The sequence below is a fragment of the Anabas testudineus genome, chromosome 17 (assembly GCF_900324465.2).
Source record: "Anabas testudineus chromosome 17, fAnaTes1.2, whole genome shotgun sequence".
In the NCBI taxonomy this organism is placed as follows: domain Eukaryota; kingdom Metazoa; phylum Chordata; class Actinopteri; order Anabantiformes; family Anabantidae; genus Anabas; species Anabas testudineus.
Window position 1 is genome coordinate 9935369 of NC_046626.1, and position 20918 is coordinate 9956286.

General features: G+C 41.0%; 3 protein-coding genes and 1 long non-coding RNA gene across 15 annotated transcripts in view; 2 read left to right on the forward strand and 2 right to left on the reverse strand.

The window, feature by feature from the left end:
• The window catches only part of LOC113171694 (myomegalin-like), a 38948-nt gene extending 29953 nt beyond the window's left edge, over positions 1 to 8995 (forward strand). For 4 of the 7 annotated variants that reach the window (XM_026374276.1, XM_026374270.1, XM_026374271.1 and 1 more), the window contains 16 exons: positions 632 to 879; positions 958 to 1062; positions 1178 to 1339; positions 1517 to 1771; positions 1950 to 2081; positions 2166 to 2282; positions 2366 to 2555; positions 2649 to 2770; positions 3092 to 3328; positions 3432 to 3533; positions 3710 to 3930; positions 4018 to 4161; positions 4262 to 4400; positions 4782 to 4828; positions 5051 to 5105; positions 6085 to 8995. In XM_026374276.1, coding sequence (XP_026230061.1) covers positions 632 to 879; positions 958 to 1062; positions 1178 to 1339; positions 1517 to 1771; positions 1950 to 2081; positions 2166 to 2282; positions 2366 to 2555; positions 2649 to 2770; positions 3092 to 3328; positions 3432 to 3533; positions 3710 to 3930; positions 4018 to 4161; positions 4262 to 4400; positions 4782 to 4828; positions 5051 to 5105; positions 6085 to 6218 — 2410 coding nt within the window. In that variant the 3' untranslated portion in view covers positions 6219 to 8995. The remainder of the gene's footprint in view (positions 1 to 631; positions 880 to 957; positions 1063 to 1177; positions 1340 to 1516; positions 1772 to 1949; positions 2082 to 2165; positions 2283 to 2365; positions 2556 to 2648; positions 2771 to 3091; positions 3329 to 3431; positions 3534 to 3709; positions 3931 to 4017; positions 4162 to 4261; positions 4401 to 4781; positions 4829 to 5050; positions 5106 to 6084) is intronic. The other 3 variants (XM_026374272.1, XM_026374274.1, XM_026374275.1) reach the window with 3 other exon arrangements.
• Positions 8996 to 9456: 461 nt separating this feature from the next.
• Positions 9457 to 14134, reverse strand: prkab2 (protein kinase, AMP-activated, beta 2 non-catalytic subunit). 4 transcript variants are annotated; one of them, XM_026374074.1, is made up of 8 exons: positions 14006 to 14134; positions 12933 to 13112; positions 12677 to 12834; positions 12452 to 12545; positions 12178 to 12292; positions 11767 to 11900; positions 11530 to 11598; positions 9457 to 11139 (listed from the first exon to the last, which is right to left on the reverse strand). In XM_026374074.1, the coding sequence occupies exons 2-8, from the start codon at positions 13089 to 13091 to the stop codon at positions 11062 to 11064; spliced, it is 807 nt and encodes a 268-aa protein (XP_026229859.1). In that variant the 5' UTR covers positions 13092 to 13112; positions 14006 to 14134; the 3' UTR covers positions 9457 to 11061. The 4 variants fall into 4 exon arrangements, with proteins under 4 accessions (XP_026229859.1, XP_026229857.1, XP_026229858.1 ...); XM_026374072.1 differs by having other exon boundaries at positions 13959 to 14104; XM_026374073.2 differs by having other exon boundaries at positions 13800 to 14082.
• LOC113171607 lies at positions 14027 to 18011 on the forward strand. Its single transcript, XR_003299718.1, has 3 exons — positions 14027 to 14143; positions 14848 to 14944; positions 17878 to 18011. It is a non-coding gene; the product is annotated as an uncharacterized LOC113171607 (long non-coding RNA).
• On the reverse strand, positions 15006 to 20865 carry LOC113171603 (calcium-binding mitochondrial carrier protein SCaMC-1-like). 3 transcript variants are annotated; one of them, XM_026374068.2, is made up of 12 exons: positions 20754 to 20865; positions 19807 to 19944; positions 19518 to 19736; positions 19221 to 19347; positions 18970 to 19057; positions 18706 to 18817; positions 17887 to 18045; positions 17635 to 17787; positions 17413 to 17520; positions 17110 to 17277; positions 16815 to 16965; positions 15006 to 16249 (listed from the first exon to the last, which is right to left on the reverse strand). In XM_026374068.2, the coding sequence occupies exons 1-12, from the start codon at positions 20793 to 20795 to the stop codon at positions 16068 to 16070; spliced, it is 1647 nt and encodes a 548-aa protein (XP_026229853.1). In that variant the 5' UTR covers positions 20796 to 20865; the 3' UTR covers positions 15006 to 16067. The 3 variants fall into 3 exon arrangements, with proteins under 3 accessions (XP_026229853.1, XP_026229855.1, XP_026229854.1); XM_026374070.2 differs by having other exon boundaries at positions 16068 to 16249; positions 20791 to 20808; XM_026374069.1 differs by lacking the exon at positions 20754 to 20865 and adding an exon at positions 20066 to 20729 and having other exon boundaries at positions 16068 to 16249; positions 19518 to 19944.
• Between the last annotated feature and the right edge of the window lie 53 nt (positions 20866 to 20918).

The following is a 20918-nucleotide window of genomic DNA, read 5'->3' on the forward strand; positions in this document are numbered from 1 at the left end:
TGGATCATTTACGGTTAAATTGCTTTGGTTGAACAGAGGATTTGGGTCTTTTTGGATCTGTACTGATTTACTAGTGAGTGACCATTACTGTAGTTTTGTTCTGTGGAGTTCTGGAGATGTTTGTTTAATGTTTTTTTCCATATTCTGTATTATTGAATTGGTCTTCAAAAAACGGGAGGATAGGAAGACATCAGAGAGTTTGTAGATCCTGTTGGCAATGCTCAGCCACTTTAAGTCATTGTGCTTTAAGGATTAGATTAACAATCAGATGGCTCTTCTGAGTAATCTGTGCTTTCTAAGACCTGTCCCATACACAGGGACTCTCTGTGGTCTTTTTTTTTTACTGGTCACAGTCAAGCAAGAGATACAGTTTTTTTTAGGATGAAGAACAAGGTGTTCATGCTGAAACTGTAAGAGAGGTACACATACATACATGTTTTTAAATCCCTTCTTCCTAAATTATCTGACAAGATAGAATAAAGTTAAAACAATTATTCATTTTTAAAATCTTTTACAGTTAATTTCCTGTTGTTCGACTGATTACTTGACTAATCATTGCACCACTGATGCAAAGCACTAACCATCAGATCAGAGTGCTGTAGCTGATTGTCTTCCTTGTGTGCACATGTAGACTGACGAAAGAGTTGCAGCAGAAAGATAAAATCATCGAGTCCCTCCATACCAAGCTTCAACAGCGTCCTGAGACCCCGTCTAGCTGCCACGCCCTCTCTGAGACAACCGACCAATCAGACAGGACGTCACTGATGTCTGATGAGTACAGGACCAATGAAGACTTGGACCTGTGCTCAGATTTAGACGCCAGAGAGTATCATGAGGAGCACCGGTTGAGGCAGCCAGGACCCGGATCAGAAGCAGACGGTATTGTTAAAGCTTAATCTTTCTGTCTTTGTGTGAAATGCCTTTTCTATCCTTTCACCTTCCATTCCCCTCTTCTAGTCCGTCCATCTTTTCCTCCTCTTCATGGCTTCCTCAAGTCTTCCAGCAGCTGTCCCAACATGCTTTGCTCAGCCCCTGTGGCTTTGGACAGTCAGTCCTCCAGAGGTATGGGACTCACAAATGGCTATGACTTGTACCCGAAAGTACCCGAAAAGCAGATTCTCTTTCCCTCCTCCACTTTCATTTTCTGTACCTGTCACTTCCTCTCATTCTCCTCCAGCTCTTTTGAGTGAGCCCGTTTCCTCCTTCCTCTCTGTCCCCTCTGGCCCTGACGTCTGGGGTAAGGAAGTCACTTCTGACCCCCGGCCCAGGGCCCTGTCTGTGATCGCTGTTCGCCCAGAGCTGGACACGCTGTACAAACAGATGAATGAGCAGAACAGGGGTGAGGGGCAAGGGAGAGTGTGCCATGTGTGAAATTAATTTCTAAATTAAAGGCGTAACTTTCACTATCTCAACTATGTGCAGCCACCATGTCGCTTGCATAGTTCTCAGTTGTCCTGTGAGTGTTTTCACTTCATGTTTCGCTCACTGCTTTGTGCTTTTGTATTTATGATTGCAGGCTTTGCAGTTCCCCACAACAAGACTCTGTTCACTTTCTCACCTGGTGCCCACAACCAGCAAAACCTCTCTAGCTACAGCCAGCCATCCCATCATGCCTTTCAGCAGTACCAGCTGGGTGGCATCCCTGAAGACCACTCACTAAAGTCTGACTCAGGTCTAATGACGGGTGCAACTTTATGGGACATAGAGAACCTGGTTCAGTCAGGAAGCTTTTCTGGAGGCTCTGGTCACCAGCCAGGAAGCAGCCGTGCAGGTATGGAAGAAAAGACCTGCCTTACAGAGAATCAAAATGTGAATGTGTTAACATAAAGATAATTAGCTGTTCTTAATTTTACTCACTTTAAATCAGAAAAGTAAGAGCATAAGCAAGAGTTTGGCTTTTCAACCAGAGAACTGATTATTACTATATTACAATTTACGTTTGCTTGTAGGTGTAAATTTGATAGAGGAGCACCTGCAGGAGGTGAGATGTCTACGTCAGCGTCTAGAGGAGTCCATTAGGACCAACGAGAGGCTCCGACAACAGCTAGAAGAGAGACTGGCCACAACTGGACGTGATGGAGGTATTGTAGCCCTCACGCACTTCAGTAAGTCATAACACTTCTTTCTATCAGAAATGACATCAAATCACTCATATTTCTGTCCAGGGGCTCCAACTAACATCTACATTCAGGGACTGGACACAGTCACTCAGTTGTCCAATGAGATCAGAGTACTGAAAGAAGAAAACCTGGGTCTACAGTCACGCCTACAGGCCAGCACAGGTGCTCTATCTGAACACTGACAAACAAGTGATTTTGATATTTGGGATATATACAAAAACTCACCGGACTTTGATTTTCCTCAGACACGTGTGAAGAGGTGGTGCAGCTGCGGGAGGCAGTGTTTACAGCTCGGGCCCGCCTGAAGCAGGCAGAGCTGGAGGCCGAACAGTGGAAAGAGGAGCTAAGACGACTTCAGGCTCACAGTCAGGAGCAGAGCCAGCAGATACACACATTAAGACAGGAGCGACAGGCCAGTCAGGAGAAAAGCAACAGGTTGGTGTGTTCACAGGCGTATAGAAGTAATGCCTATCTGTGTTTACATGTGTGTGCTTTGACTATACGATATTTGTGTATGCACATCCTCAGGCTCCAGCATGAAATGTCTCTACTGCAGCAGCAGCTGTGTGAGAGCAGGGAGCTCATCCACTCTCTGCAGAGCGAACTGCAAGTGTATGATCGAGTGTGTTCCAGCACAAAGGCAAGCAAAGGTCAGAACATTCACAACTTTTAATTTAAAGCCACTATGTGTATTTCTCCTCACTTTGGTGCCATCTGGTGATAGTTCCAGTAATTGCATCATGACCAATTGTTTATTTCTTTACCAAGTAAACTTTATATAATCAAAACAGTCTGAAAGCTGCTATAAGTACAAACTACTCTACATCGTAACTTTTTAAATGTACCTGAATGTTGATGACTTCATCATCATCAGACTTTTATTACACTGCGTGCTGCAATAAAACTTCCTCACCCCAGAGAAAACAACAATCTGTCCCAGTCTCTCCAGCATTTATGCATTTTGTCCTCAGGCTACATGTGTGAGCTCCCAGGTCTACCAGTGGAGTTGGGGGAGCTTCTCGGGGAGGTGAGGAGCCTGCGGGCCCAGTTGCAGAACAGCGTTCAGGAGAACAGTGCCCTCAAACAACTGGAGCTCCATAAGCAACTGGAGCAGAAACTGGGTGTTGGCTCTCCTCGGACTCCCTCCCTCTCTGCCCTCACTGCCAGCCCTCAGAGGGAAAACTTCTACAGACGACAGCTGCTGCATGGTGAGACAGCCCCCTCTGCGGAATACCAACACTGTTAGTAAGTGTGCCCTGATGTGGTTTGTTGTGTGTCTAAGCCTGGTTTGTGTATCTGTGTGCTCCACAGACCCAGCTCCGTCTCCACCAGTCAGGGACATTGGTCTGTTTAACTGTGGATCCCCTGGTCCTCCCTACTCAGACCTGGACGACAGCCATAGCAATGCCAATGGTGACTTTTACTGTAACTGCATGACTGCAGCTTAGTCTGTCTTGTGGCTTATTATGAAGAGAGCATATTGCTTGGTAACTCCTTTTAGGCATGTCATCATATTGTTTAAATCACTTTTGATGTTCATACAATTCAAAAAAACTTTCAAAGTACAATCCCAGCTTTTTGATCCCCAGCAGACCTGCTGGACCCTCACTCTGAGCTGGAGGGGGAGGCCCCAGACGGATCATTTGCTAACCGCAATGGCCGCCACGCCATCGGTCATGTGGATGATTTCAGTGCTCTGCAGCAGCAAGTTCTGGAGGGCCGGAGCCTCATCCAGCACATGGAGACAACCCTTCAGGCCTGCCTCGGCCCACCGCTGCTGGAGGGCAACCAGAAACAGAGCAGTGAACTGGTGAGACTGAAACAACCAAGAAACAAAGATACAAATAATGCTAACAAACAATGACAGCACAAGTATATAATTGAGTCCTGTATGCAGGTCCTGGACTATGGATTTGTGAATAGTCTGCTGTCCAACACCAAGACTCTGAGGCAGATCCTGGAGGAGGCAATGTCTCTGCTGAAGATGTTCTGGAGGGCAGCTCTGCCCAGCACTAATCCCTCCACCCAAAACCTTAAGAAGGTTGGGACAACACATATTGATATTTTCTGACTGGTCTGATCTTTAAGAGCTTTGACAGTCAAATATGGTTTGATGTTAAGTGGTTATTATGCGTGTGTAGGAGCAGTGTATGCAGGAAGAGATCCTGTCCCTGAAACTGCGTATGTCAGAGCAGGAGGAGGTTCTTAAGGGAACAATTCAAAGACTGAGGAGCACCAGCCGCACCAAGGAGAACATGGAGCACTTCATAGTCAATCAGCGTAAGTGTTTCTGCATGTGTATGAGCGAATGATGAAAAAAGATATAGCTGGAACAAGTGTGAAAATAACAAACCTAATAAGGTGTGAGTGAAGGAAGAGAGAAAGGGAAGTATCTGAGCACACACCATTTGTCCCTTCATGGAAGTGTCGAGAAATTCCAGCTTGGGCTTTAGACAGAAACAATAATTTATCATCCACATCTCATAATACACTAACGTCTGCAGATTTCATATAAAAACACAGCACTGCTTCTTGTGTGCCAGGTCGAAATGCAGAGAAAGAAAAGGAAAGGTGTTGTTTTTATTAATGCTGTTTGCTCTCATAGCGTTAATAACATTAATGGAACAGTATGGTCATATATATACAACTTTTTTTCTCCAGTGTCAAGGACTCGTGATGTGCTGAAGAAAGCAAGGACAAATTTAGAGGTAAGCCACTTTATATGCAGCCTCAGTTATATCACTTACTGCTTTCTGTCTGCATACTCCACTCAGGTTACAGCAGTATGTTCACAGTATTATATATTAAATTGTGATGTCCCTGGTGCCCTGAACCTTTAATGTAAATTCATCACTGTTGGCTTTTTGTTCCTTCGTCCTGCATTTGTCTCTCCTCTCCCACCTCTTTTTCTTTTCCTTGTGACCCCCCAGAAGAATGAGCTGAGACTTTCCTGTCTTAGCTCCTCCTCTTCCTCTCCTTATGCTGGTAATTGTCAAACATCTTGTGGCCTTGCAAACAGGTAGATGTTGTCCCAGGTACTCTATTTGAAAAAACTGGTCTGTAGTAGGATCAAGAGCATCACTCCATGTTAGACTATGAGTGTTTAAGTTTATTTGTGTTGTCTGGGACAGCTTCTACCTCAGTGTGGGTTTGCTCTTTCTAGTTATACTTACATCGGGGCTTTACCATCCTGTCTGAAAGTGAACTCCATCCTGTTTAATTAACATTTTAACATTCAGTGACTTTTCTTTTTTTATCAGTGTGTATTAGGTTGAAATAAAGCATGAGAGATAATAGAGATGGTGGTGTGACAATATTCTGGAAGTTGGGTGGAAAACAAGCTGAAGTATGACTAAAAATACCAAATGAGGCCAAGTGTGTTTATAAAGTTCATATGACCAGAGATGAAAGTTTTAACGAGGCCATGACAACAAATTGCACACACATAGCTGCCATAGCACCAAAGGTTGAGTCTGTTTATAGCTTCAGACCCCACACAGTAAGTGCCAAAACGATTGCACATTGCATAGTTTCCATTCTGTTTAGATGCTGTCGCAACGTGTGACAACTGTAAAAAACTGCTCCTCTTCAATTTTAGGATTGACAAGTGTCAAAAACACAAAGATTTATTCACACCACAATGCATACAACAATACAGCAGAGAAAAAGGCAGCAAGTGTGTGTGTGTGTGTGTGTGTGTGTGAGGGACAGGAGATTTGAGTAACACCATTGCCTATTCTCTAATCACTCACTCTAAGCTCTTCATCTGCAAGCAGTTGTATTTTGATTTGCTTTGTAATTACAGCTAACATTACACACAGCAGTGACTTGGTTTTATGGGAATAGTTTGACATTTTGAGAAATACTGTTACTTGTTAGTGAATTCCCCAAAATGTTGAACCAAGGATTTTTAAATACCAACTTACACCTCATTTCCTGTCTCGTCTTTTGTCCCTAAATTCAGCTGAGGACCCAGGAGGCGCTGCCAGAGAGCAGCCTGCTGATCGCAGTTTCCTGAAAACCAGCAGTGCGTCTACTGGAGCTGCTGCCAATCAACGTCCAGCTGCGAGAAAGCGCAGCAGCCAATGCCTGCTTTAAACTTTTAAAAAACCAGCCTCAACCTCTACCACCACTGACCTCTGTAACCTTAAACAGCCAGCCCCCCCCCCTCAAATACCCTCATTCCAGCCTAGCGACTACCATCCAACATCCTTGAAACCTCTGCCTTTGAGGGTGCTTCATCCTTTCCTCTATTGGGCAACATGTGCACATACAATGTGCACCATGAGCCTTGCCAAACTCCCTTCACCCTCTTACCAATATTGTCACTCTCTACCCACGTCCCACCCCCACATGTACACTTGTCTTTGAGTGATACAGTCAGCAGTTTGCCTTGTCGTGTGTGTGACAGAAGAAGGTGTTAGAAATGTGCCTCTGATGGTTTCAGTGACGTGCATCCTACTGATGAAGCTGAAGTTGAAGATGCTATTAGACACTGATCTCAGACTAAATGTGTCTTAATTTGAGTTAGTGTCGTCCAATATGTATTATAATATATGTTAGACAAAGATTTCCATCGCAGCATTTTTTAAATTTGATTTCTGAGCATTTAGGCTACGACTTAAAAGAAAATAATAATTAACCGCTGGATCTGTGTCTAAGAGCATCCTCTCCTGAGAGCCAGACAGCCTGTGGACAGACGAATATGTTCATGCATGTTTAAAATGGCTTGTGTGAGGAAATCTGCACACATGTGCACATATTTATATCTAAATGTGTGTGATTGAAGACGGCTCACTCAAAGACAACACACCCACAACGTTGACTGCCACAGAAATGCAAGTTTACATTGTGTGGCACTTTTATTAATGAGGATATTGTTTTTGCAAATGCAATGCAAAGTACAATGGCACCCACAATGTACACAGGAACTAAGTTAGAGGAGGCAGGTGATTAATGCTACGTAGTTATGTACTTGCTGTATTTGTGATGGAAGCTTATGAATGCTATGTTAGCCATCAGCCAAGGGAATAAATTATGAATAGCAAAACAAAAGCCAGAGAAAGGTTCCATTTTAGTCACAATCCTCCACTTTTAAGTCCTAAATGTCCTTTTTTGGCATCAAAATAATCATGGACACATTAAAGAAACAGGACAAAATAGCAGGATCAGTTAAATCATTGAGGTCACTTTCTGTTTAGTTGATTGTAACTTTCTAAGCATGATGCAAACCACATTATGTAAAAGAAGAGCTTACAGTGCTGAAATGGAACCAGGCTAAACGCGTATTCAAGCTCCTCTGTAGGAGTTCTCATACGAGCATGTGCAATAATGATGTTGTTTCTTGGATGAACATAATGAACATGCTGCAACTGATTAATATAACTTTTTTTTGCCTGACACTGGACTATTAGTCACATTCATAATATCGTTAGGACACGAATAGTGTTACGATTGTATGTTTTGTTTCTCGAGTGTTGATGCATGACCGAGATTGTAAGCGGTAAAATGTAAGCTATGGAACAGGGGATTGCCAATACTTGCCAAAGTTTGAACTTTGAACTCTTTACTTCTCTTTGACTTGCCTTATCCATGTGAATGACAAAGCCAGGTCTGACTGTAAGGTCACCAAGGGGTCTCTTTTTGAAAGGGCCTCTGGAACCACAGAGACGGTAACTGTTAAACAGCTGGTTCAGGATATTTTGAATAGTGAAATGGAAATGAGCTCCTTTTTTGGACCAAAACTCAACAAAGTGGATTTCTCCATGAGGCCATATGCTATTGTCTCCATGTTATATCTCTTGATGTCAGGCCATCCTAGCATTCCCATGGCAATGGCAACATAGGTTATCAGGTTCTCGTAGATAATACAAACTTTGGCAGGCTACTGGTGGGATCATTGTTCTGTATTTCACTCATATATAACAGTTTGACTTCACATTTAGCTTCATGGGTTTTCTCGCTGTACATTTGCCATTTTATGCTGTAAATAACCTGCTGTTTTTTTGTATAAAGTTCACTTTTGTGTGAGTGTGTGTGTGTGTGTGTGTGTGTGTGAGAAAAAACATCCAACATTTGCTTTTTGCAAAGTTGATAATCTGGGTAGCTGTGCAATAGCTTTATACATTTTATTTTGACGTTAAACTGAATGTTTGCTACATTCACTTACTGCAATGTGTAATTTATATGCAATGTCTGTCGGAGGGTTGTCACTTTGAACCAGTTAGTCACATGGAAACCACAAACTATGCCCTTCTAGTATGTAACACACTGATCACAGTATCGTCCACCTATAACAAAGCTCTGATTAATGTTGCTTCGCTTGCCTTTAAAGTTAGTTTGAGAACTTCCTCACTCTGCTCTCAGTGGTAGAAATGGCCTTGAACTAGCGTTTCTCTAACTGACATCTGCCAAATTAGGTTTTGTTTGCGCTCAAGTCTTCAGAAAAGATGCCAAGTATTTCAATAGTGGAAAAAAAAAAAGATTTGATATTTCCTTTTGACAGAAAAAGGAAAACTTTTAAAGAATATTATATTGTAAAATAAAAAGCCAATGACTGGAAAGATTGTAAAACACTGGATCCACAAAGCACCTTGTTAGAGCATAAACAAAGCCTTATCGCTATTTGTTATTAAGAAGGGAATCAAACGGCAGTTTGAAACCAAGTATTGTTGATCCTGGGTTGCGTGTGTATATAGTGCTATTTGACTGGTGCAGCTTTATGTGATTGGAAAGCAGCTTTGTTTCTGTGTTTGTGCTTAATGAACTAGAAAGCTGATACAGGACTCATACGGATCCTGTCTGTGATGATAGTTAACATGGTGTTATCAACGAAAGACTTTTGAAAAGAATGAATAAAATACTTAAAAAGCTTGTGTGGTTGTTTCTGATTTCATTTTCAGATTCCCATTATTTTTGCTGTTGACAGTAAATATATATTTGTACCTTAATTTGTTAAAGCGTAACTTGACACCTCTGGCCACACCCAGGAGTGACACAAGCGCACAGATACACCTTGAATTTAACTTCAGCCAAGGTGAGACATTAGTGGAATAAAAGTAAAAACAAGCAGCAACTGTCAGCTGGTGTGAAGTTACCTTTTAAAATGGTAATTTCTAATTAACTCATCTCATTCCTAGCAAATACTTAGACAAGTGTGTCTTTCATTTAGAATTCAATTAGCAATTCATACTAGGTGGACTATAAAGAAAAGTGCATGTAATGCTAAGCTAATTTATAATACAGCTCTGTCTTTGTCTTTTACCTACAGAAAGTTGGCATATGACACTACAGGAAGTCTCTGAGGGAAGAAGAAACACAAACAGACAGCAGTTAGGACCGGCATGTCCTCTCTTTATTTGCAAACAAGTAATACCTTGTACAGTGGATCTTCACACTGGTTCTGCAAATCATTTTAAAACATTCATGAAATGGGTGTAAAATTCAAGTTTTGGTTTTAGCCTTAAAACACCACATCCATGGCACGTGTCCATACTCCCTTATCATTTTCTTATAAACTCTTTGGACAAACCTCATGGCAAGGCCCGACATTCAGAAAATACTTTCAGAGCGTCTCGTTGAACATTCTGCAGTGTAACAGCTGTGGATATTTACTGTACTGTCAGTGCAGACAATATCACGGCATGAATTACAAGTGACAAAAATAACTTTCACAACCACCATCGACAAAATACACATTCTTAAATCTTAAATGGTTACAAAGCACAAACTTTTTGAAACGCAATGTTTCAATTCATGGCAAAGATTAATCCTCGTAGCCCTATTCACTCATCTGAAAATGTGCCTGTGATCACATTTTGAAATGTGCGTGGATAATCTGCATCTGAATGTGTACCACACTCGGTAGGACAGCCATTTCCTCGCAAGATACGGACATTCAATACATGCAAAGCAGCAGGTTGAAACTTTTTGGGTGACTACACACTTAAGATATACTTACAGTACATTTCTATTTAATAAACAGATGCACACACATATAAAGCACTGCAAGTTCATCATAAGAAAAGAAAAAAAAAACCCACAAATTTGTTGTTGTTCTGTAAAGGTCTATATTGAAGAGAAGCTACAGTACAAGAGTTGCCCACTGCATAGTTAAAAGCTTATAGTGACACTCCTGCTCACAGGATGGTAAGGTGCTAGCAAACTTATGGTTGAGATAATACGGCAAAACTAACATTGACCTTTTATGACCATTTCCCACCTGGGGAAAAGGGTTTCCTGTTGAAACAAACACATTACTAAAACTTGAACTTGAAATTTGAATATGTATTGAAATAAGATATTGCCTCACAAACTAGAACAGGTTATCAAACTTGAAATTCACTACTTTTTTCCTTTTTACAGCAGGTTATTGCACTTCATGTTCAAGCAAAGTCAAGTCTGCTGCTCTCTTCAGCACCTTAAACCTGACTAAATTAATCCGGCTGCTGAAGGATAGGACAACACTTTCAATATCCAAACTGTTGATCAACACTGATTACACTCAGAAACCTTCAGCGATGAAAAAACTAATCATAGGTCAGCTGGCTGCCAAGGTGGCGCATGACCTGGACATGCATCCCCCCAAAAAATCCCTTTTTACACACTAACATGCATATAATCACAAAGTGCTGCAAACGCGCAATACACACAGTGATTTAAGTCAATTTGTCTGTACATGTCACAGGTAAAAGCCACAGTATGGTTTCATCTCTCTCTCACACTTTGCTACCGTTTTCAGAGCCCTATGTAGACAGAAGTGCAACCCTTTAAAAAACACAACAAGCCAGTCACGGCCAGTGGCTTTCAGCTCACCTGTAAACTTGTTTCAGTGCAAGATTCAGGCTAAATGTGATGATACTAAAAACAAAAACAAAAAAATAACCAGCAGAGTACAAACATGCTGCTCTTTACAAGACCTGTGAAGCACCCGCTGTGAGGTTTAGATAGGCTTGTAGAGCAAAGAAGTGACATATTTCTTCTTGTATCTGTGAGTGGCACTTAGCACCATTACTCCGTCCTACACAGAGAGATAAACAACATAGAAACGAACTGCATGAGTGGGAACCCACAGAGCAAATGAACAGAAATCAAGTCATTAAAGTCATTTAAATGTTTGTTTAGCCACCTTCATCATAGTAGTACACATCAAAATACACCATACATATAAACATGTTGTGTATATATTTTCAAGGACAAAGTAACCGATTTTTGTTGAATCATCCAGAATGCGTTCATTATTATGCAACCTTTCAGTCTAATTTCGCCTCTGTCCCAACTTGAACTGACAAATCACAGATTTAAGCTTTTATTTAGAAAAAAAAAAGGTTTCTTTTGGGTTTTGTACATTAGATAATAAACAATCCAGGCACCTGGGTCTAATGGTTTCAGCAGTTTCCGGGGAACCTACCTTTATTGAAAGAGCGTAAAGGTGGTTTAACATGACGTGGTTGGGTTCAGGTAATAGGGCAGGGTCACACTGAAAAAAACAGATTAACAGGGAAAGTTACAAACCAGAGAAAACAGTGAACAACAAAGACAAATACAAGGTGAATCACAGAAAATTACTACAAATCTACCAAATATAAGTATCAAAACACAGAAATGTCAGTGTAAAGTAAATAATGGGAGAGGTATAGACACTGACAGATATATTGGTGTCCTTGTTGAGAATAACTTGAAGGAGGTGAGGAGGGAGTATCGGTGGGGCCTTGAAATGCTCCTCTGGTCTGAAGACGTACTGCTCCTGCCCATATGGACCTGGAGGGGAACTGGACAGATCTATGAACACAGAACAGACACAATCATCATCGTCATCAACGGTTTTTCAATACAGTGTAGGTTGACAAATGACAAATGAACAGGGACAGCTACATCAGGAGTGGGTAGAGCAGGAGGAAATCAAAAATAGCAATCAACACTAAAAATCGTTTTGTAACATAGTTGATACTGTCAGCATGTTTGTTAAAGTCAGCTGCTATATTTGTGCTGTCATAGTCACTTGTGATTGTAGAAAGCAGAGTACTCAAGCCATCCATATGTTTGAACATAGACTCACCTGATGTATCTGAGCACTCCAGAGAGTCCACCTGCAGGGCATCAAACACCTCAAAGTCAGACTTCTTCACATGGATCAAGTTGTTGATGGTGCCAAGCTGGCTGGTTACCAAAGGCTGCAAAAGAGAGCCGTTCCAAAAAGTCACGATTGAGCAGTTCATAATTATTTACACAATTCCCTGGATATTAGACTTTATTTATATTTAACCAATAAAATACACAATGAACATGTCCTCTACACTGGTAAAAGAAAAATAACAATGATGCTAATGTACCTCTGAGGGATCGTGAACCCACTGTCCATCTACAAAAAACTTGTACTGATGCTCTCCTTCTGGCAGGTCCAGGATCGCAACAAAGTCATTATGGCTTTGCAAAAAGGAAAAAGAGAGATTTTTAATACAATACCACAGTTTTTTTTCTTAGTTAAATCTCAACAACTTGCATGTGTGGCTGTAACTAAACAGAGTTACGAAAATTGCCACAAAAAAACTGTTCACCTCTTATTAAGTGGTATCTTTGTGCTCCAGTTATTAAAGGAACCAGCTATGTAGACCTCCTTCCCTCCTCCAGCCCAGCGAATCACAGTGGGTCGAGCCTGAGGACCGGTCTTCACTAGGTCATCCAGATCTGGGGTGAATTCTTTTTCTCCTGATGTCTAAAAAACAACTAATTAAATCTCAACTTTGAAATTTATGGGTGCTGAAATCCAAAAAGTGTTCTTTCAGTATTTCAGTTTTATTATTCCAGCAGTACCTTAGACTCGGGCCCATGGGTGTTGAAAATGTTGGGGTCATCTGTGCTGTCCACCATCTTGCTGCTGGGCTCTTGGTCTTTGTGGCTTCCACTGCTGTCTGACCGATGGGCCTTGGCTCCATGGCGATCACCAGACACCCTGTCACTTGTGTTTCCCATAATGTCTTTCTATTTACAGTGCTACAGGAAGGAAAAGACCAATCTTCATGTGTTTGGAAACAAAACATGAGCTATAAGGACTCTAATTGTATTGTAGTCATACCAGGCAGAAACTAGGAATAGAGATTAAAAATGCAACATAGACTTTGAACCAGAATTAGTAACATAATAGCTGATATTAATTTCATTTAGCTTTAAGGTGGTGATGAGTGATCACAGCCTCAGTAAACACAATAAGTAATGTGTAATGTCCAAACTCAAAAAATATATATATGCGAGTGTGTCAGCAGAAAATACAGGCGATGTTTATCATCTGTGATCAATGTAAAATAGTAAGCGCACATGCAATGTCCAAAAAAGCAGCAGTCTGGTTCACCCAAAACTAAACGGCTTTCCACAAAGGGATAAAAGGCTAATCGGTTGGCTAGACAGTCTCGCAGACAGGCAAGAGATTGTGGCAGTGAATTAATTTTCTCGTAAACCTGGATGTGCCAAAGAGATCAGACTAGTTAACATCGCAGCTACCGCTTTACGTTAATACCTTCATCCTGTCAGACACCACTGCACCGTCCGTTAACGCCCACAAGCTACTTAACGAGCAACAAGTTTTAACTTGTTCACAGCATAGTTAAGTTCACATTAGAGAGAAAATACACAGTGATTTAAAGCGTACAGTTAGTCTCCTAAGTCACCGAGCTGTTTCCTAACCTTAGTTCAGCTGCGTCCACCTCAGATATGACGAGAGTATTTATAGCTGCTTACAGTTAGCTAGCTAGCTCGCTGTTCTTTACGACGTCAGCGTCGACTAAGACAACGCAACGAAAGCTATCTTTATGCATGGTGAGGGAACCTTATAGTACAACTCACCGATACCGGTTGATGTTATTTAGTAGTTTATTGATCGCAGGGCCCACCTCTTTACAACTACTGCAGCGCGGCGATGCCAAACTACGGTGGACGCTTAGGACAAAGTTAATCCGAACACTCCGTACCGCTCAGCAGCGCGAAGGACTCCTGGGTCATATGTGAGGACACACCTGCTGTGTAAACATGTAGGTCAGAAAAACTGGTGGTCATTTAACCGTTTTTCAGAAACATGCACTGCAGGATATTATGAGGTATTTGCTTAAACAGGTGGGCCTATTATAACAATTGCTTTAAAGCAGGTTGTTAAAGTGTTCTTTTTATTGAGATTGCCCTCGGTGCAGTGGTATTTTGAAAGTCTCTTTTGTAGCTAAAGTTCTTTCTATTGTTGCTATTATTGATATATTACTGCCACTGGTGACCATATTGAAAATGAAATGAAATCAGATCATTTCATTTCATTTAAAGGGTATTTGTTTATTGTGGCTAAAATGTGATTTTTGCAGGAACTGTTTTGAGGGCTCCTCTAGACATCTTCAGATTTATAATCCTCCAGTTGGAGGATTTTGTCAAGGCATAGATTTCTCTCTTTAAAAGTCTAGTTAGTGACTGTTGCCCCTTTCACACTAAAACCTGTTACCTATTCATGTTGACATCAGACTTCAGACACTTATGAGATCATATGTATTGAATTCATTAGTTATTTAATTACTCTTCCTCATAATATAGTGCATTATAATCTGCTGTAGTCTGTCTGTGTTATTGTCTATTCATCATCATCTACTGCTGCCCATAATGTGTCTAAAACGCATACACTAGTAAGAACAAAAAATATGAATATTGATTTGGACGTACACACAACAGTATCATTTAATATTATTTCTTTTTCCAGTAGGTGGAGCTGTCAACACATCTCAATAATAACCACCTACTACTAACTGGTGATCTCAAAGGGGCTGAAGTCGACACAAGTGAACCACTGTTATCAAGTAAGTCCTAAAACCAACGCCATTGTAAACTCCTGTGTTAAAGTTACACAATGCTGACAACTATCAATTCAAGACCAGTTTATTTAGTTAAGATTCCTATTAATGTCATATAACATTAATAAAAAAAAGCTTGACTGTCTACCATGACTTAGGTACATGCTAGATTAAGTTTCCCCACTTGAACTGGGTGAAAGAATAAGAACAAACACACAAAATGTTAAGAGTAACACGATCTCACTGTGGGTGTGTATTTAAAGGTTGAGGTCTTGACATGGTGAAATGAGAAGTGACACAAGAGAAAAGCATGCTCCTTGCAAGTTTTTCAGTCCAATGACCATTTAACAAAGTTAACATGTTACATAGTAGCATGCATCACTAAAATCCATAAATAACCATAACTATAACTGATATGCAATACAGAAATACAGCATATGTATAGTAAAAACATATCTGCTGATGTTTATACCAAGAGGCTGTAAGGCACATTCAAATCCTTATCAAATACAGAGTGTGGAATTAGTGCGTTTCACGTGTGTCTCCATACACACAGTATTCCAGTGTTAATTACTGATTTTTCAAGGCCAACTGCTCATTGCAGCACAGTTTATCTGGAGCTGATGTCACTCAAGGGCAGAAAAACTAGCTATAAAGTTGTAGACATAAACCTTTAAGCAGGTATATTTCCTTCTCTTCATATATTTTTCTAAAACATTTTTTGTTAACAAAAAGCAAGGTAGTATGACCCACTGAGCTACCATTTGATTTGATCACAGTTTTAAAATAATAACAGTAGAAAGTTGTTTCATATTTTCAATGTTTTATATATGTATTTTTAAATACAGTACTATCTTAGTATCAAGTATTGTTTTGGAGAGTGTGGAAATTTAGGGAGTGTGTTCGGTTTAATAGTACGATAAAAATTAAAGCATGCTCACTACAAATCATTGATGTTTTTGCTACTGACAGACCATCCTTATTGGGATACATACAGTTGTCCAGCCACTGAACTCCAGAGCCAGCAAGTCATGCTCTGTAAATGTGATGCCCGTCTGTCCTCTAGTAGTTATTTCACGCGGTTTCAAGTCTGACAAATGTAAAAGTTCTCTTTTATTTGCTCTCAGTGTCATTTGGAGATTCCTAGACCAGTTTTCATGTACTCATAAACCACATAGCTAAGGCTGACAGCAGGAATGACTTTCATGAAGTTTGGCAGGATGCCCCGGTAGAGTCCAAAAAAACCATCTTTGGCTACAATCGTCTTCATCAGAGAAGTCATGGAGGGCTGGTCTGATGCATTCAAAGACGCTGCAAAGAAATATCAAGTTAGGGAGAGGCAGAGGTGTATCTAAATGTAAGAGACAGCTATATTGAGCATTCTGCACACTGACAGGTGTAATCTTAGTGTGTGTACTTGTTGAAGTGATAATTTAGTATTTATCCCATTTTCAAGGATCCCACTCTTCATTTAATACATTTATATTCACATTAATAGATTAAACAGTACTCACGGTATTATTTGAGAAAGCACAGTCTGTTTAGTACTAAGCAGTACTATGTATGTTAAGCTATTGCTCTGTAATCAGCAACAGTTGCTAATTGTAATTTTTTAAAATATGAATCATACAGACCATTCACAACGCCACAACTTTATAGGTGCTAAGAGGATTTGAATCCTCTCACTTTGTCATTTTAACTTGTCCCTAACCCGTCCCTGAACATGTAGTAGTCTCAATTTTCTCTGAAAACATATATGTTTACCTAAAATATTGGGTACTATTACAGAACTGCCCCACCACTTGAACCAACATTATGCAGTTATGTGCAATTTAAGTTTTATCATGGCTGTTGTCAAATATCACAGTGAGTTTACCTTGTGCTTGCATCCGTGTCCGTACAAGTGCAAGTGGATAACTGGCCAGCTGGCCACAGGTGCTAGAAATAGTCCCACAGCCCAGCAACACTAGAACTCCTGGGTTAGCTGAGTCCTTTGTGTGATATGACAGCCAGGTGTTCTTAAGACTCTAAAGCACAGACAGGAGATGGGACTGTATGTCAGTATAAAATGTATTTCTCTTATTAAATGTAATGTGGTCCAAAGAGGAATGTGTTTAGTCTAGTGTGAGCTATCACTAAAGAGACGGAAAAACATCACAAAGAGTTTATACCTCATAAACAGCAAGGTCGATGCCGGCGTAGGGAATTATGCCCAGTAAATTTGGAATATAGCCCTTGTAGAAAGCTTTGACGCCTTCCTTCTTCAGGATCATCTTTGCACAATCAAACATTCCTGAGTACTGGCCAGTTTTCCTCAGAGTCAGTCGAGTTTTCAGTACCTTTAAGAGAAGCAGTACCAAAGAGCAGATTCCTTTGACTTGTGTGTATTCTGATGTTTTGGTGAAACATTTTAAAGGGCTGACGTGTTGTTATTTAATTCCATAACGAAACAGTGATGTATTATGTCATCTTACCTCCATTGGGTAGATAGCTGTCTGTGCTGTGGCCCCAGCCAGAGACCCAGCCATAAACCTCTTGTGTGTTTTAGTCTTGCTGCCATCTGATGATAACAACTTCTTGTACTGAAACAAAAAACACAAATGCTAATAAATACATCATCTGTATCATCAATATTTACTATGAACATGTAATAAACATGTGTATAAATGTTTTGCTTTACAGAGGCAGTCCCTCACTTGTTCGTATGCCATAAATTTGATCGCTGTCTCAGGTGCGATCTTTAAAACATTGATTCCATTTCCTCTCCACAGTGAAGTGACACCTCCTTCTGTGATCATCTGCCTGAAGCCCCTCACCAGGCTTATCTTGTTGTTCTTAGAGGAGTGAACCTGCAGCAAAAAAATGTATCAGATTTAAAGGACATTTGCACATGATGCATCTGTTTAAAAAAACAAAAACATTTGGTTGTTGTCTTTTAGGTATTTCACCTGCATTAAGACTTTCATCCTGTCCAAAGGGGCAGTGCCAGTGCGAGAGACAGCCCCCGCCACTGCACCTGCAACAAGCTGCTTCCACCAGCCATCAGAGTGCTTCTCTTCTTCAGTGAATTCATCTGGGATGGCAAGACTGTCACCTATATCCAGCACCTAGGAATTACATAATCACCTTTACTCTTATTAGTTTTATATATGAACATAACTGCACTTTCCATAAACACATATAAGGCTAAAACTGCTGTAGCTGTCAAACTATTTAACTGGTGCTGAATTGAGCTCCTTATCCGTTAGTTAGACGTGCTTGTGAAATCATAATCATGAACTGAAAAACATGTGACAAGGTGGTGGCGCTGTGACAATTTAGTGGGACTGCAGGAAAACACAAGGGTTTGTGGAGTTAGTTATGTGCACTGGACGTACAACAATGACATGTTTGTGGAGTGAGAATGCAGCTCTATCTGTTCTTGTGACATATCACAACGCAAATATCGAGTGTAGAAAAACATCTGTGTATTCATATACATGGTCTATGAAGAGAGGCACTGTTTTGCTTATGGCTGCTCAAATATCTTGCACAGCACAACTAACTACTCAGTGACATCTATATTTACACTAAGAGGCGGAGGGGCAAGTTGAGGGAAACAAAGTGTAGCACTGTGACCTAATTATCTCAGACAGTCTAGTTTTTCAACAATGTAGGACTGCAGAGAAAATCCATAATATGTAACACAGATAGATTGGACGACACGTGACTTCTTCCACTGCAGTCACATCGGTATGTGAGAGAGTGTGTCCCTACATGTCCCATACCGACGTATGTCTCCAGTAGCGTATTATCTCTTCTAGGTTGTGGCCAGGGTAGAACAGAAAGTGTTCTCTCCACTCATTCCAGTCCACCATCATGGTGCCATCAATGTCCATGCTAAAGAAACACACAGGACTATAAATGAATGGCTTATTATGTTTCATTACACTGTAATACAGTATGTGACCCACATTGTGTAAAACCCTCAAAATACACACAAGCAATATTTTTGATCACAGTGTTACAGTGGAAAAAGCTCTAGGTCAAACCTCTGTAAGATTTTCAGTGCATCCTCTCTGCTGACAGCGATGCCCAGCTCGGTCAGGGACTGCTGGATCTCTGAGGCATCGATGCGCCCTGACACAACATAAAAAAAGTCTAATAAAATATGCTGCAGAATAAACACTGGATTGTATGACACTGTAAACATTCTCCTGGCACATGTCACTATGTGTGGACACTGCTGCCAAATATTTGCACAGTGATGCAGCTCCTGCAAAATGCTTCACTCATCTCCTACCATCATCGTTTTTGTCCAGACTCTTGAATGTCAGCAACAACTTCTTCTCGTGCTCTTTCAGATATCTGGTGAACTCGTTGAAGTCCAGACTCCCATCTTTGTTCTGGTCACCAGTCAACAAGATTTTCTGCAGAGATGAGATCACATCTAATGGATCATTTGCCTCCTTCAGCAATATCTTGGAGAGTCTCACACACACAGCCAGGTAAACAGACAGGAATTTCATGCATAACGTGCAGTACAGGACCAGGACCATACATTCTTGTACATAGGATCGCTCGGCCCCTCAGCTTTTACCTGTGCAGCACCCTGGCGGAATATGCCCATTGCCTTGAGGCCCTCTCGCAATTCAGCGACATCCACCTTTCCATCTTTATTGGTATCGAGCCTCTCAAACAGATCCTGATATGACCTCCCGCTGCCGGCATCCCAGCACCGGGCATTTGATAGTAAAAACGTCCGTAACGTCTGATACATCGTGCGGGTAACGTGGAGGAAGCGTCCAGAACAGCCGTCCTGCAGTCACAATCTGGTTATTAATCCATACGCAAGATCATCCACAAACGCTGCTGAAATCGTTGCCAACCTCATTGCTCGTGAAGAAAAACGTATTTCCAGTTACTTTTTCTGCAGACCGTCCCTTGCAAAGGTGTACTCTGTAGTGTTGTGTTGTAGTGGAGCCGCAGTCATCGAGGGCGGAGCAACGAAGGCTGCTCGGTGTTCTCTACAGAGAGGCAGGGTAGATGGACAAATAGACAATCGGTGAAATAAACAACCCCTGCATTAACCTAGCTTATCATTGGTTTTATGCAGCCCATATTGAACTTTATCATCTGCTTTTTTACCCTTGTTCACTGTGGTATTATGCATGTCACGGTGCGTTACAGAGGAACGTTAATCCGTTTATCTCGATGGACGTGTCATTTGAAACGCATAGCGTCGCATTTCCTACGACGCAATGACGCCCGTCCTCGCGAGAGGGCGCTGTTTCGTCGCAGAAAAAAGACGGTGCACGCAAGAAACAAGACAAACAGGGGCCTCAGCATGCGGGACGTCGGGGCCCCGCAACAAAATGACACGGGCACATTTTACAGTTAATTAAAAATGATTCAACTCATTGATTCCTTTAAGACATCTTTGCTGAGCAAAATGCATTTAAGACTTGAAGCATTTGTGGCCTCTCTTTAAATTATGTGCTCAGTTTATGTATATTAACATAGTATTAGTTAGTCTTTTTATAACCACTCACTGGTGCCTGAAATTGTTTTTGATGCCATAACCTAGAAGTGAAGAGCACTTAGTGTTTTCATTTTATTGCACCTTATATCCCTCACTGCACTGCGTTTTACAGTATTGTACGTTTTACATTTAACAGACAAGTTGAATTATAAAGTAAAAATAATATGCATTATTACTTTTCCCCTCTGCAGCTTGTGATAGATCAAATCGCATGTTTCCTGTAAGCTGGCATATGGACTATAAACTATAAACTATAAAGTGTGTGAGAGCTCACTGCCACAGTTTCTGTTTTACCGCTGCACCGTCCAATCCAACCACGGACTGTACCCACGTCATGAGTCGTGTTTTTCAGTGGGTGGAGAGGAGGAGATTTGAACTTTGAATCGTTTCTGTTTCCTTCTTGTCTTTAATACTGCACATCAGCCATGGCAGCACAGCTGACTGAGCAGCAGTGACAGC

Excerpts from the sequence above, each read along its gene's own strand:
- LOC113171603 (XM_026374068.2), bottom strand. The coding sequence starts at position 20,795 with ATGACGTGGGTACAGTCCGTGGTTGGATTGGACGGTGCAGCG. Across the intron at positions 18,818-18,969 it reads GCACTGAAAATCTTACAGAG|CATGGACATTGATGGCACCA; the intron begins GTTTGACCTAGA and ends GTGTTTCTTTAG. Across the intron at positions 17,788-17,886 it reads GGATGAAAGTCTTAATGCAG|GTTCACTCCTCTAAGAACAA; the intron begins GTGAAATACCTA and ends TTTTTGCTGCAG.
- prkab2 (XM_026374074.1), bottom strand. The coding sequence starts at position 13,091 with ATGGGAAACACAAGTGACAGGGTGTCTGGTGATCGCCATGGAGCCAAG. Across the intron at positions 12,546-12,676 it reads AAGATACCACTTAATAAGAG|CCATAATGACTTTGTTGCGA; the intron begins GTGAACAGTTTT and ends CTTTTTGCAAAG. Across the intron at positions 12,293-12,451 it reads GGGTTCACGATCCCTCAGAG|CCTTTGGTAACCAGCCAGCT; the intron begins GTACATTAGCAT and ends TCTCTTTTGCAG.